This window comes from Carcharhinus amblyrhynchos, chromosome 18, assembly GCF_965287045.1.
Source record: "Carcharhinus amblyrhynchos chromosome 18, sCarAmb.v2.hapA, whole genome shotgun sequence".
Classification (NCBI taxonomy): Eukaryota; Metazoa; Chordata; class Chondrichthyes; order Carcharhiniformes; family Carcharhinidae; genus Carcharhinus; species Carcharhinus amblyrhynchos.
The window spans coordinates 40,967,015-40,979,753 of NC_137341.1; the positions used below are offsets into that span (position 1 = coordinate 40,967,015).

Here is a 12,739-nt window from a genome sequence, read left to right on the forward strand (position 1 = left end):
GGCACAGGTTTAAGGTGATGTGAGAAAAAGTTTTTTTCACACAGTGTGATAGCAAGATCTGGGAATGCACTGCCAGTGTGTGTATGGGGGTGGCAGGTTCTGTCAAAACATTCAAGGGAATTAGATTGTTAACTGAAAAGGAAGAATTTACAGGGCGAAGGCAGGAGAATGGCACCAAGTGAATTGTTCGTTCAGAGAACTGGTACAGACACAATTGGCAGAATGATTTGATTTATTGTCACATGTATTAACATATAGTGAAAAGTATTGTTACTTGCGATCTGTACAGACAAAGCATTCCGTTCATAGAGAAGGAAATGAGACAGTGCAGAATGTAGTGTTGCAGTCATAGCTAGGGTGTCGAGAAAGATCAGCTTAATGCAGGGTAAGTCCATTCAAAAGCTTGACAGCAGCTGGGAAGAAGCTGTTCTTGAATCAGTTGGTATGTGACCCCAGGTTTTTGTATCTTTTTCCTAAAGGAAGAAGGTGAAAGAGAGAATGTCTTGGGTGCGTGGGGTCCTTAATTATGCTGATTGCTTTCCCAAGGCAGCAAGAAGTGTAGACAGAGTCAATGGATGGGAGGCTGATTTGCATGATGGGTTGAGCTACATTCACGACCTTTTGAAGTTCCTAGCAGTCTTGGGCTATGAACTTTACAAGAGCAGGAGCCATCCCAAGCTGTGATACAACCAGAAAGAATGCTTTCTATGGTGCATCTGTAAAAGTTGGTGAGCGTCGTAGCTGACATGCCAAATTTCCTCTTGTGCTGTAATGATTCTTAGATTCTGAAATCTTTGCAAGTGCCTTTTGATTCTGTCTCTCTCTCTCTTCTCCACCTCTCTTCCCCACCCCCCCCCCCATTGCTTTTAAAACCTTACCCATCACCTTTTATTCCATGACAACCCATCCATGTTGTCAAAGGATGCTACTCAACATTAATCATTGAACACGTTACATCCTTCTCCAATTTCATGCTGGGAATATCAAAGCTATTGTTTACAGCATCTACTATAAACTCTCTTGCCATGATTCCATCTTCCTCTGTAGCCATTTGTTGGAGATGAACTAGACAAATGTGTGCTGTTCAATGTTGATCTGAGCTTGTATTCCTGACTTTGTTATCCTCAAGACTTGGGATTTTTACCTCTGCAACATTACCCACCCTTACACCTACCCAACTCCTGTACTCTGAAAGCACTGTCATATTTTTTGTCATTTCTCATCTCTATTACTAATGCCTTTCTTTCTAGCTTTCTGTTATTCACTGGCCAAAAATTCAAATTTACTCTAAACCCAGCTGCCTATATCTTGGATCTTAAATCCAGTTCTTGCTGAGCTTATTTGTCTGAATGCCTAAGAAAGTGTATTAAAGTGAATACCATGACTGGTGGCATAGCTTTCATCGGCTTTGATGATCTTCACAAGTATTCCCCCTCGTAAACTGACATCTACTCTCTTTTCTTGAGTAAAAAAAATTATTTCACCATTTTCACCCACCCAATCTTTCTTTGGTGAAACAACATCAGTTTACTAATTTATTTTGTGAAGCAGCTTGAGATTTTTCTTAAAGGTACAGACTTTTGAAGATGATTCATAGCTATAATTTTCTGCCTGTAGTAGGTAGCTACTAGGCAGTAATTCAGTTGTGTTTTCTGACAACACCCTGAATTATGAGTGAACTTCCCTGCAGGTTGGAGATCTGTGAGACTGAATCTCTTTTGGCAATTCCTTGGATCAAGGATGATTTTTTTCTTGCAAATGAGTGGAAGGAAGTAAGACATCAGTGTTGGTTGTGGGTTTTTCAAATGGCTTATGAGCCTTGCTTTGCCTTTGCAGGCCGTCTCTCAATGAGGACACAGGTTGTGAGCTGGTAGAGGTGGTAGTGGATTGTTGGTTTGAACAACTGCACTCTTCTTCTCTATCTCTCACTGTGCTCTCTTCAATTGCTGCTTTTGTTGATTGTTTGGAAGCTCTTGCCACCATTTTAGTCACAATTAGGCATCTGCCCCCCATGCCTGGACGTTAATAGAACAGATCTTCATGGAGGCTTTGAGATTGTATTTGATTTTCCCTGGATCCCGGTGTGAACATTCTCCCTCAGGTAGCTCCTGAGTAAAGCACCTGTTTATGCAGTCTTGGAATTCGGCATCCTGACTATGTCTGATCCATCTCAATTGATGTTGCTTTATCGTGGCCTCTACACTTGACATCAGTGTCATTTGTTTTGTACTTTCTCACTTGATTTGCAACTCCTCCTAAGCAGAAATGGTGTTTATAAGTTGTCCAAGCTTCAGCAATGTAGAGAAGCTTGCAGCAAACCACTGCGATAGACTTTTTTAGTATTGGGTCTGGCATCTGATTCTTAAACTTGAGTGTCATAGATTGAACTATTCCCCTTCCAAAAAGTCAGCCTTTTCGAATAGATAGCTCCCAAAATATGGGAAGTGAGGGACATTTCACCATCAATCTGAATTGAAGACATTGGATTTAATACATCTTTTTGGTAGAGAACTTTGGCCTTCCTGGTGTTAATGGCAGTTTCCATGCTCTTGTAGATTTCAACAAATACATCAAGTATCTGTTATTTTTCAGGATGAGCATTAACTAGTGCATCATCATACTGCACATCTGTTATGGAAGTGTTTGTCTTGGTTGTGCCCTTTAGCTGGTTGAGGTTAAGCTGTTTACTATCACTACAGTTAGGTTATTGCCTCATCTGGAGGGACCCTGTCAGTATTGTAGTAAGTTTTGGCTTTTCTGCAAGGAAATTTGAAAATAGAATTGATGTAATAACCCCTTCCATTTCCAAACATGTCAAATAAAAAGTGTTATGTTGTGGGGCCATTGCACAGTACTGTTATTTACATTTGTCATGAAAAAGACTCATGATGTTTGTGAACTTAGCTGGGCATCTGTATTGTCTTAAAGCAGTTTCCAAATGGTAGTTTGATTCACTGAATCAAAGGCTTTTGTGAGATCAAAGAAAACTGTATACAAAGGAATGTTCTGCTTTCTGCACTTTTCCTGAAGTTAGTGTGCTGTGCAGATCACGTTGATTGTTCCATTGGTCAGTCAGAAGACACACTGGGACTCTGGAATGACTTCTGCAGTTCAAGAGGTGAGTTCTAAGATGTAATTTAGCTAGGAATTTGCCAACAATTGAGAACAAAGTTATGTCCATGTAGTTGCTACAATTTAATTTTTTTCTGTTCTAGAAAATTAAGATCATAATGGTGCCTCCAAGCTCACAAGAATTTCTTCTTTGCGCCAGAGCTTCATAAATTAGCATGTTTCTGGGAGATCATTATGACTCCATATTTCAATACTTCCACAAGACTACTCTGAAGACCAAAAGCTTTTGTTTAGGATCATTGTTTAGTTTATTTCCAATTGTATGTTGTGGGAGGATGCCCAATAGATACCTGCCCATCTGTGGAGTTTTCATTGCGTAGTTCTGTGAAGTACTCTTTCCATGTCTTCATTGTATCCATGCTTTCAAAGTTTTGCCATCTTTGGATCCTGGTGTTGTGGGTCCATAGGTATCTTGGTTGCCTTGAAAAAGTTGTACGTGCCATGCATGTAACCAAGAAGTTGAATTTCTTAAGCTTTCTCTGTCCATTTCTTCAAATTGCTGGTTCTTTGAACTTCTAGCTTTGACTAGTGGATGAGCTTCTTTACTGTGGAGTTTGGAACTTATCGCCAGGATTTCTGCACCTCTCTCATCAAATCAGTCTTTAGGCCTTTAGTGGTATACTTACAGATTTCTTAGTGATAATGGTTTTGTATAATTGCCAGTCATCTTGAAGGTTGTCTGATGGTGTGAAAATCATTCCTGTGGTTTGCAATTGACTTGTGGTTGAATGTTCAGGATCTGAACAATATCCAGGTTTGAACTGACAAGTGGCAAGTAATGTTTGCGTTGTACAAAAGCCAAGCAATGACCATTTCCAGCAAGAGTGAATTTAACCCTTGACATATAGTGGCATTACCTACACCATCACTATGAATGTCCTGGGGGCAGGTGGGGAGGGAGGGGGTTACCATTTTTGGCCACAGCTTGAACTAGACTAGCCACATAAATACTATGGCTTCAAGAGCAGGTCAGAGGCTAGGAATCCTGTGGCATTTAACTCACTTCCTGACTCCCTAAAGCCTATGGAATACTCTCCATTTGCCTGGATGAATGCAGTTCCAAGATGACTCAAGAAGCTTGACACTGTCCAGAATAGAGCAGCCTATTTTATTGACACCCCATCCATAAGCATTCAATCCTTCCACCAGCAATGCACAGTGGCAGCTGTGTATACCATCTGCAAGATGCAGTGCAGAACTCAACAAAGCTCCTTGGAGAGTGCCTTCCAAATCCATGACCTCCACCGTCTAGAAGGGCAGGGGGAACACAGCTAGAAGTTCTACTCCAAGCCACTCACCATCCCAATTTGGAAATATATCACCATTCCTGGATCAAAATCCAGGAACTCCCTCCCTAACAGCATTATGGGTACACCTGCACCACATGGATTCCAACAGTTCAAAAAGGTCGCTTACTACCACCCCCCTCAAGGGCAATCATGGATTGGCATTACATACCGGTCTAGCCAGTGATCCCCACGTTTATGAATGAATAAAAAGCTTTGATTAACTTATGGGTCAAGCTGATGTCAAAATGCAGATGCACGTGTAAAGTAAATTTTAAGCGTAAGTGCGCCTTTCAGAATTAAGTTGCTTTCGTAGGATGTGTTTATCTTTCTTGAATTCTTGTATTTTCATTCTGCATTTGCAATAACCAGTTGCATTCACTTAAACCTGAAGTGGATATTCTGTTACTGCAGTTTGCCATTCCTATGGTGTCATGAAATCAAGGTGGGGATACTACTGTTTGACTTTTTGTTTTAATATATACCATTTTCTTTTTAGCAACCTCTCCACGAGCTTCATCAGAGTTGGAACAGGCTCGACCACAAACCAGTGGAGAGGAAGAACTTCAGCTGCAATTGGCTTTAGCCATGAGTAGGGAAGCCGCAGAACAGGTACAACCTGCATATTAGTTTCACTTCATGTTTCTAGTATATTACTTATCAACAGTTAGGCTGAGACCCCTCTTGTTCACAATGGACAATCGCTTGTTGATATTGTAAGCTGATTTGTAAAGTTCATGTTTTTAAAGGACTGCATTTCTTGCAAGGAATCTCAAGTGCCAAATCAGGAGATTCTAGGAAATATATCATTCTGTTAAAACTTTTATATAACAGTTTGACATTAGATATTCTGTGTAAAAATACAACTTGTGAACATCCTTCCATCATCTCAGAAAAATTTGATCTAACTTTTAAAATTAAAAAAGGAAATGTTGAAACTTGGTTTCAGATTTTTTCATTATTTTACCAGCTGTAAGAGTGACCAAAAGAAGGAAAATTTATATTATTCCTTTTTATTTCTCCTTCCTGCCTTCTGTGACAGATTTTGCAGTTTTCTTGCCTTCTGGTTCTTAACTATTACTTCAAGTTATTTTGTGTAATCCCTTTAATTCCTGGCTCTTTGACTGTCCTGAAGCTTGGTAAGTTTCCCTTGCTACCCATTAGGGCGGTGTGGGCGGCATAGTGGTTAGCTCTGTGTCTGCGTGGGTTTCCTCTGGGTGCTCCGGTTTCCTCCCATGGCCCAAAGATATGTGGGTTAGGTTGATTGGCCATGCTAAAATTAACCCTAATGTCAGGGGGTTAATTAGCAGGGTAAATATGAGGGGCTATGGGAATAGGGCATGGGTGGGATTGTGGTCGGTGCAGACTTGATGGGCAGAATGGCCGCCTCCTGTACAGTAGGGATTCAGTGAGATTAAGAGGATTATTTGGAGTTGAGTGGGAAGAATCCCAGCCCCAAGTGACGGGCTTGGTCTAACAGGTTACATTAGTGAGCTAGGCTAGTCAAGTTGTTATTAGTGTCATAGGTACTATGGAGATGCACAATTTAGGATCAGCTTGTGTTATCTTCTGTGATGAGTTGACCATTCCCAGTAATAATAATCCCCATAATTTCCAACAATCCTCTGACACATCATCTTGGAATAGTCTTGGTCCTAAAAGATACCTGTGCACTTCTTTCTCTCTGGTCCCCGTACAGTGCGATTGAGTAGTTGATGATAACAGACAGGAAAGGTTTTGAGATCTCACTAGGTAAACAGTAGGTACCAGGAACTCCTCACAAACAGCATAATGTGCATCACAACTGACTAAAACTTTTGATGAGGACCCACATAGGTTCATTAACAAAATTGGAGCACATTCAATTGGGAGTATATGGGTACGGATTGAGAATCGAATAACAGAAAACAGTAGAAAAAATGGTTCACTCAGGATGGCAGGCTGTTACTGGTGGGGTTCTGCAAGGATCAGTGCTGACTCCAATCTATGTCAATGATTTGGATGTGAAGACCAAATGTAATATTTTCAATTTTGCTATTAAACAAAACAAGGTGGGAATGTAAATTGTGAGGAGGATGCTAAGAGGCTCTAAGGGAACCTGGACAGGCTAAGTGAATGGTAGAGAGCATGGCAGATGGAATAATTGTGTGGTCATTTGCTTTGGTAGAAAAAAATTAGAAAGTGGCAGGGTATTTCTTAAATAGTGAGATGTTAGGAAGGGTTGATGTCCAAAGGAACATATCTGTTCTTATTCATGAGTCACTAAAATGTAGCATGCAGGTACAGCAAGCAATTAGGAAAGCAAATGGTATGTAGGCCTTCAGCACAAAGGGATTTGAGTACAGGAGTAAAGATATCTTGATGTACTTGAATAGAACTTGGTGAAACCCCGCTGGAGTATTGTGTAGTGATTTGGTTTCCTGATCTAAGGAAGGATATACTTGCCATGGAAGGAGTACAACAGAGGTTTAACAGATCTAGCAATTCCAAACTATCAGATCCATGGGCTATCAAAGCAGCAGAATTGCACTGAACTATAATTTATAACCTCATGGCCCACCATATCACTCACTCTACCATTACCACCAAGTCAGTGGATCAGCTCTGGTTCAATGAAGAGTGCAGGAGGGCATGCAGGTGTAACACCTAGCATATCTAAAAATGAGGTGTCAGTCTGGTGAAGTTACAAAACAGGACTACTTGTCTATCAAATGGCATAAGCAGTAAGTAATAGACAATGTTAAGCAATTCCACAATCAATGGATCAGAACTAAGCCTGGCAGTCCAGCTACATCCAGCTGTTAATGGTGGTGGACAGTTAAACAGCTCACTAGAGGTGGAAGTTCCACAAATAACTCCATCCTTGATGTTTGATTGAGGACCCCAGCACATTGTTGCAAATGCATCTTCTGCACTAATCTTCAGCCAGAAATGTCAAGTGGATGATACATCTCTGCCTCCTCCGGAGGTCTCCAGCATCACAAATGTCAGTCTTCATCCAATTCGATTCATTTCATGTGATACCAAGAGACGGCTGAAGGCACTGGATAATGCAAAGGCTATGGGTCCTGACAATGAGAGCCTTTTTCCTCGGATGGTGACGGCTAACACGAGGGGACGTAGCTTTAAATTGAGGGGTGATAATTATAGGACGGATGTCAGAGGTAGGTTCTTTACTCAGAGGGTAGTAAGGGCTTGGAATGCCCTGCCTGCAGCAGTTGTGGACTCGCCAACTTTAAGGGCGTTCAAATGGTCATTGGATAGGCATATGGATAACGTTGGAATAGTTTAGGTTAGAGGGTCTTTAGATTCGTTCCATTGGTTGGCGCAACATTGAGGGCTGAAGGACCTGTACTGAGCTGTAATGTTCTATGTTCTAATATTCCAGCAATAGTATTGAAGATTTATGCTTTGGAACTTGCCACACCCCTAGCCAAGCTGTTCCAGTAGTTACTGCACTGACAGCTACCTGAGAATGGAGAAAATTGCACAGATATGTGCAGAAGAAATAGGATAAATCCAACCCTGTCAATTATTGCCCCATCATCTATGCACGATCATCAGTAAGGTGATGGAAGGGGTCATCAGCTCTGCTATCAAGTGGCACTTGACTTAGCAATAACCTGCTCACTGATGCTTAGTTTGGGTTCTGCCAAGATCACTCTGCTGCTGATCTCATTATTGCTTTGGTTCAAACATGGGTAAAAAATCTGAACTCCAGTGGTGAGATGAGAGTGGCTGCACATGACACCAAAGCAGCTTTGATTGAGTATGCCATCAAGGAGCCCTAGCAAAACAAATTGATGGGAATCAGGGAGAAATAGCACCACTGGTTGGAATCATGCTTGGCACAAAGGTGGTGATTAGAAGTCAATCATCTCAGTTCCAGGACACCACTGCAGGTCGTCTTCAATGTAGTGTCCTAGGCTAAACCATCTTCAGCTGCTTCTTTTATGACCTTCTTTCCACCATAAGGTCAAAAGTGGGGATGTTAGCTGATTGTTCCGCACCATTCATGACCCTCAGATACTGAAGCAGTCCATTTCCAAATTTAGCAAAACTTGGATAATATCCAGGCTTGGGCTGACAAATGGCAAATATCATCCATGCTGCACAACTGATGGGCAATGACCATCTCCAGCAAGGGAGAATCTAATAATTGCTCCTTGACATTCAAAGGCATTACCATCACTGAATGCCTCACTACTAATACTCTAGTGTTACCACTGACCAGAAACTGAACTGGACTAAACAAACACCGTGGCTACAAGAACAGTTCAGGAGCTAGGAATTCTATTCTGTGAATAACTCACCACCTGACTCCCCAAAGCCTGTCCACCCTCTGTAGGGCACAAGTTGGGAGTATGATGGAATACTCTACACTTCCCTGAATGAGTGCAGTTCCAACAAAACTCAAGAATCAACACCATCCAGGACAGAGCAACCTGCTTGATTGGAACCCTTTGCACAAACGTTCAGTCACTTCATCACCGACAAACAGTGACAACAGTGTATGCCATCATCAAGATTCACGGCAGGAACTCACCAGGACTTCTTAGGCAGCTCCTTAGAAATTTATGATCACTATTATCCAGAAGGACAAGGGCAGCAAGTACTGGGGAATGCCACTACCTGGAGGGTCCCCTGTTAATCATTCACTAACCTTACATGGAAATGTATTGCCATTCCTTCACTGCTGCTGGATCAAAATCCTGGAACTAATTGCCTAACAGCACCAACTGTACCAACGCTTCAGGGACAGCAACAGTTCAAGGCAGCAGCTCATCACCACCCCCTCGAGGGCAAATAGAAATGGACAATATTGCTGGTCTAGCCAGGTACACCAATAATATGGTAAATTAGTAAGTAAAATTTTAACATCAACTTCTTTGTCTTAAGCTGTTATCAGTATCTCACTGTAGGATGTAAGCGATTCAGAGATGAGAGAATGAATTTCAGACAAGGCAATACTTCATGAGTGGCATCAGGGCAATTTTATTAAGCAACAAAAATTATATTTGCCAAACTAAAGCAATCGGTATCCTATTTCAGATGGCTCTTGATTCTCATGACTCTAGGGGTATAGATGCTTGTGATTTATTTTCTCTTTTCTGTCTACTTGAAATCTTGCATCAAATCCCTTCTCTGTCCTTATTTATTCTCCGCAGCAAGAGATTTTTCATGTGTTTTAATGTTGCTGCCATGGTTTGATCTTGTTATTTCATCTGTCAGTACTCTTTAACTCATTAATTGTGGTCATGACCTGAAGAACCGTTCCAAAAAGTAGTGAACCTAACTTGTCATTGTAAATAAAGGGAATTCTTTCTAATTTTATACTGTGATCCTCATCAGGAAGATCGCCTTCGCCGTGGTGATGATCTTCGACTTCAGATGGCCTTGGAGGAGAGCCGCAGAAATTCAGCTGTAATAGTGGGTAGCACTGCTCCAAAGAAGAAAAAGGTGAAGGTTTTCTGCATCTGAATAGAATCTAGAAGCCATCAATATGAGATAGTTACGAATTTTTCAGTACGGAATTCAGGAGAACCATCTTTAATCAGAAGGTAGTTAAAATGTGGGACTCGCCACCGTGGAGTAATTGAGGTATAAATAGCAGAGATACATTTAAGGGAAACTAGGTAAGCACGTGAGCAAAAACAAATAGGGTATGTTAATGGGGTTCAATGAAGAAGTATGGGAAAATACCATTCTATGCTTGATACTGTTGAGGGTTTTATTTCAAGATTCAAGGTTGTAAATGAATTTTTCTTGAAAGTTAAGGCAAATATTTTAAGATTAATCTGTTGGGGTAAGGTATGGAGTTTGTCTTAATAAAAATGAACATTTAAGGTGTATCTTTTGGTTACAAAACATGTGGTTTATGCCTTCTGTGATCAATATAATGTTTCGAAATACTTTATCATTCTTCTAGCAGTACTGTACAAAATGTTACTTTTGTTAATCACATATTATTCCTATTCCCTTGTCAGAATTGCAATTACCTTTATGGGAGCTAAGGCTTAGCAGAAGGGGCATGTAAACTCCAAATGGATTTAGCTACAAAAACCAGAATATTGAATGTTAGTCTATCTTGGAATACAGGAATACCAGCTTCTATCAGTCTCCATTTATTTTATGTGGACAGCATGGTGGCGCAGTTGTTGGCACTGCTGTCTCGCAGTGTCAGGGACCAGGTTTGATTCCTGGCTTGGATCATTGTCTAATCTGCATGTTCTCCTTGTGTCTGCATGGGTTTCCTCCAGGTGCCCTGGTTTCCTCCCACAGGCCGAAAGACATGCTGATTAGATGCTTTGGCCATGCTAAATTCCCTCTGTGTATCTGAACAGGCACTGGAGTATGGCAACTAGGGGATTTTCACAGTAACTTCACTGCAGTGTTAATATCAGGTTACTTGTGACGCTAATAAACTTTAAGCTGTTAAACTTAATTTACTAATTTCTCAGTATCCATCATGCTATTATGGGACGTGATAATCAGATGAACACTTTCCATAGAAAGAGTCAGATTGGCCCTTCTTGAACATCTCTTGCAGTCAATTGAAACTGCCACTGAGAGAGATTTGTCTACTTGTACTTTCATTTGTAGCTGGTGCATGAAAGAAATACCAGTAGGGGGAACTTCTCGTCTGCACCATTTCAAAAAAAACATTCGCTCATAACCTTTCAGTCCTGAATGTAAGGGATAAATTTCAACTGTATAATTGAATGGATTTGAAGTGGGTTAAAAATCAGGAAGCCCCAAGAGTATGAGTTGTATAGCCTTAAATTATACAAAAAATAGTACAGACAGGAAATATTTTTAAAAATATTTGCCCCAATTTGGAATCTAAAAAATCTGAAAATTCAAATTTGGCATCTGAAAATACTGTGAATGATGTGTCAGCTTAGACTAAAAGATATAGGAGCAGACGTAGGCCATTCGGCCCATCAAGTCTGCTCCACCATTCAGTCCTGGTTGGTATCTTTCTTAACCCCATTCTCCTGCCTTTTCCATGAAACTTTTGATCCCCTTACCAATAAGAACCTATCTACTTCCGTCTTAAGTACACTCCATGATCTGGCCTCCACAACCTTCTATGACAATGAATTCCATAGGTTCACCACCCTCTGGCTAAAAGAATTCCTTCTCATCTTGGTTCTAAAAGGTCGCCTCTCTATTCTGAGGCTGTGCCCTTGGAGCCTAGTCTCTCTTAGTAATGGAAACATTCCCCCCGCTTCCCCCCCCACCACATCCACTTTATCCAAGCCTTTCAGTATTCTCTAAGTTTCAATGAAATCCACCCCCCCCCCCCATCCTTCTAAACTCTAACCTAGAGTCCTCAAACGCTCTTCGTACATCAAGCCTTTCGTTCCCAGGATCATTCTTGTAAACCTCCTCTGGCCCCTTTCCAAGGCCAGCGTATCCTTCCTTAGATACAGGGCCCAAAATTGCTCACAATATTCCAAATGTGGTCTAACCAGAGCCTTATAAAGTTTCAATAGTGCATCCCTGCTTTCATATTCTAGTCCTCTCGAAGTGAATGTTAACACTGCATTTACCTTGCGAACTACCAACTCAACCAAGTGAATTCTGACCTAGGACTCTCAAGTTCCTTTGCACTTCTGGTTTCTGAATTTCCTCCCTGTTTAGAGAATAGTCTATGCTTCTATTCTTCCTACCAAAGTGCATAACCTCACACTTTTCCTCGTTGTATTCTATCTGCCACTACTTTGCTATCACTCCTAACCTGTCCAAGTCCTTCTGCACCCTCCTTGCCTCCTCAATACTACCTGTCCCTCCATCTATCTTTGTATCATCTGCAAACTTAACCATACTGCTCTCAGTTTCTTCATCTAGATCATTGATGTATAAAGTGAAAAGTTGTGATCCCATCACTGACCCCTGCAGAACTCCACTAGTCACCGGCTGTCATCCTTAAAGGACCCTTTATCCCCACTGTCTGCTTTCTGCCAGTCAGCCTATCTTCTATCCATGCTCATAACTGGCCCCTAACACCATGGGCTCTTACCTTACTCAGTAGCCTCCTTTTTATGGCACCTTGTTAAAGGCCTGGAAATCCAAGTAGGTAACATCCACTGGATTCCCTTTGTCTAACCTGCTTGTTACTTCAAAAAATTCTAACAGATTTATCAGGTATGCGCCCCCCCGACTTTGTCCCTATTTTAATGCTGACTTATTTCAATATGACTTTGCCCTATTTTACCATGCTCTTCCAAGTATCCCATCCTTAATAAAATCCCATCCTTAATAAAGGACTCTCAAATATTAATAATGACTGAGGTCAGGCTAACCAGCTTATAATT

The 12,739-nt window shown here is 41.1% G+C and overlaps 2 protein-coding genes across 2 annotated transcripts in view; one reads left to right on the forward strand and one right to left on the reverse strand.

Moving 5' to 3' along the window:
- The window catches only part of epn2 (epsin 2), a 56,754-nt gene that overhangs the window by 33,418 nt on the left and 10,597 nt on the right, over positions 1-12,739 (forward strand). The window contains exons 3-4 of the mRNA XM_080206885.1: positions 4,918-5,030; positions 9,771-9,878. Of these exons, the coding sequence (XP_080063011.1) occupies positions 4,918-5,030; positions 9,771-9,878 (221 nt within the window). The remainder of the gene's footprint in view (positions 1-4,917; positions 5,031-9,770; positions 9,879-12,739) is intronic.
- Positions 1-12,739, reverse strand: part of b9d1 (B9 protein domain 1) — a 91,476-nt gene that overhangs the window by 27,342 nt on the left and 51,395 nt on the right. The gene's annotated exons all lie outside the window — the stretch shown is intronic.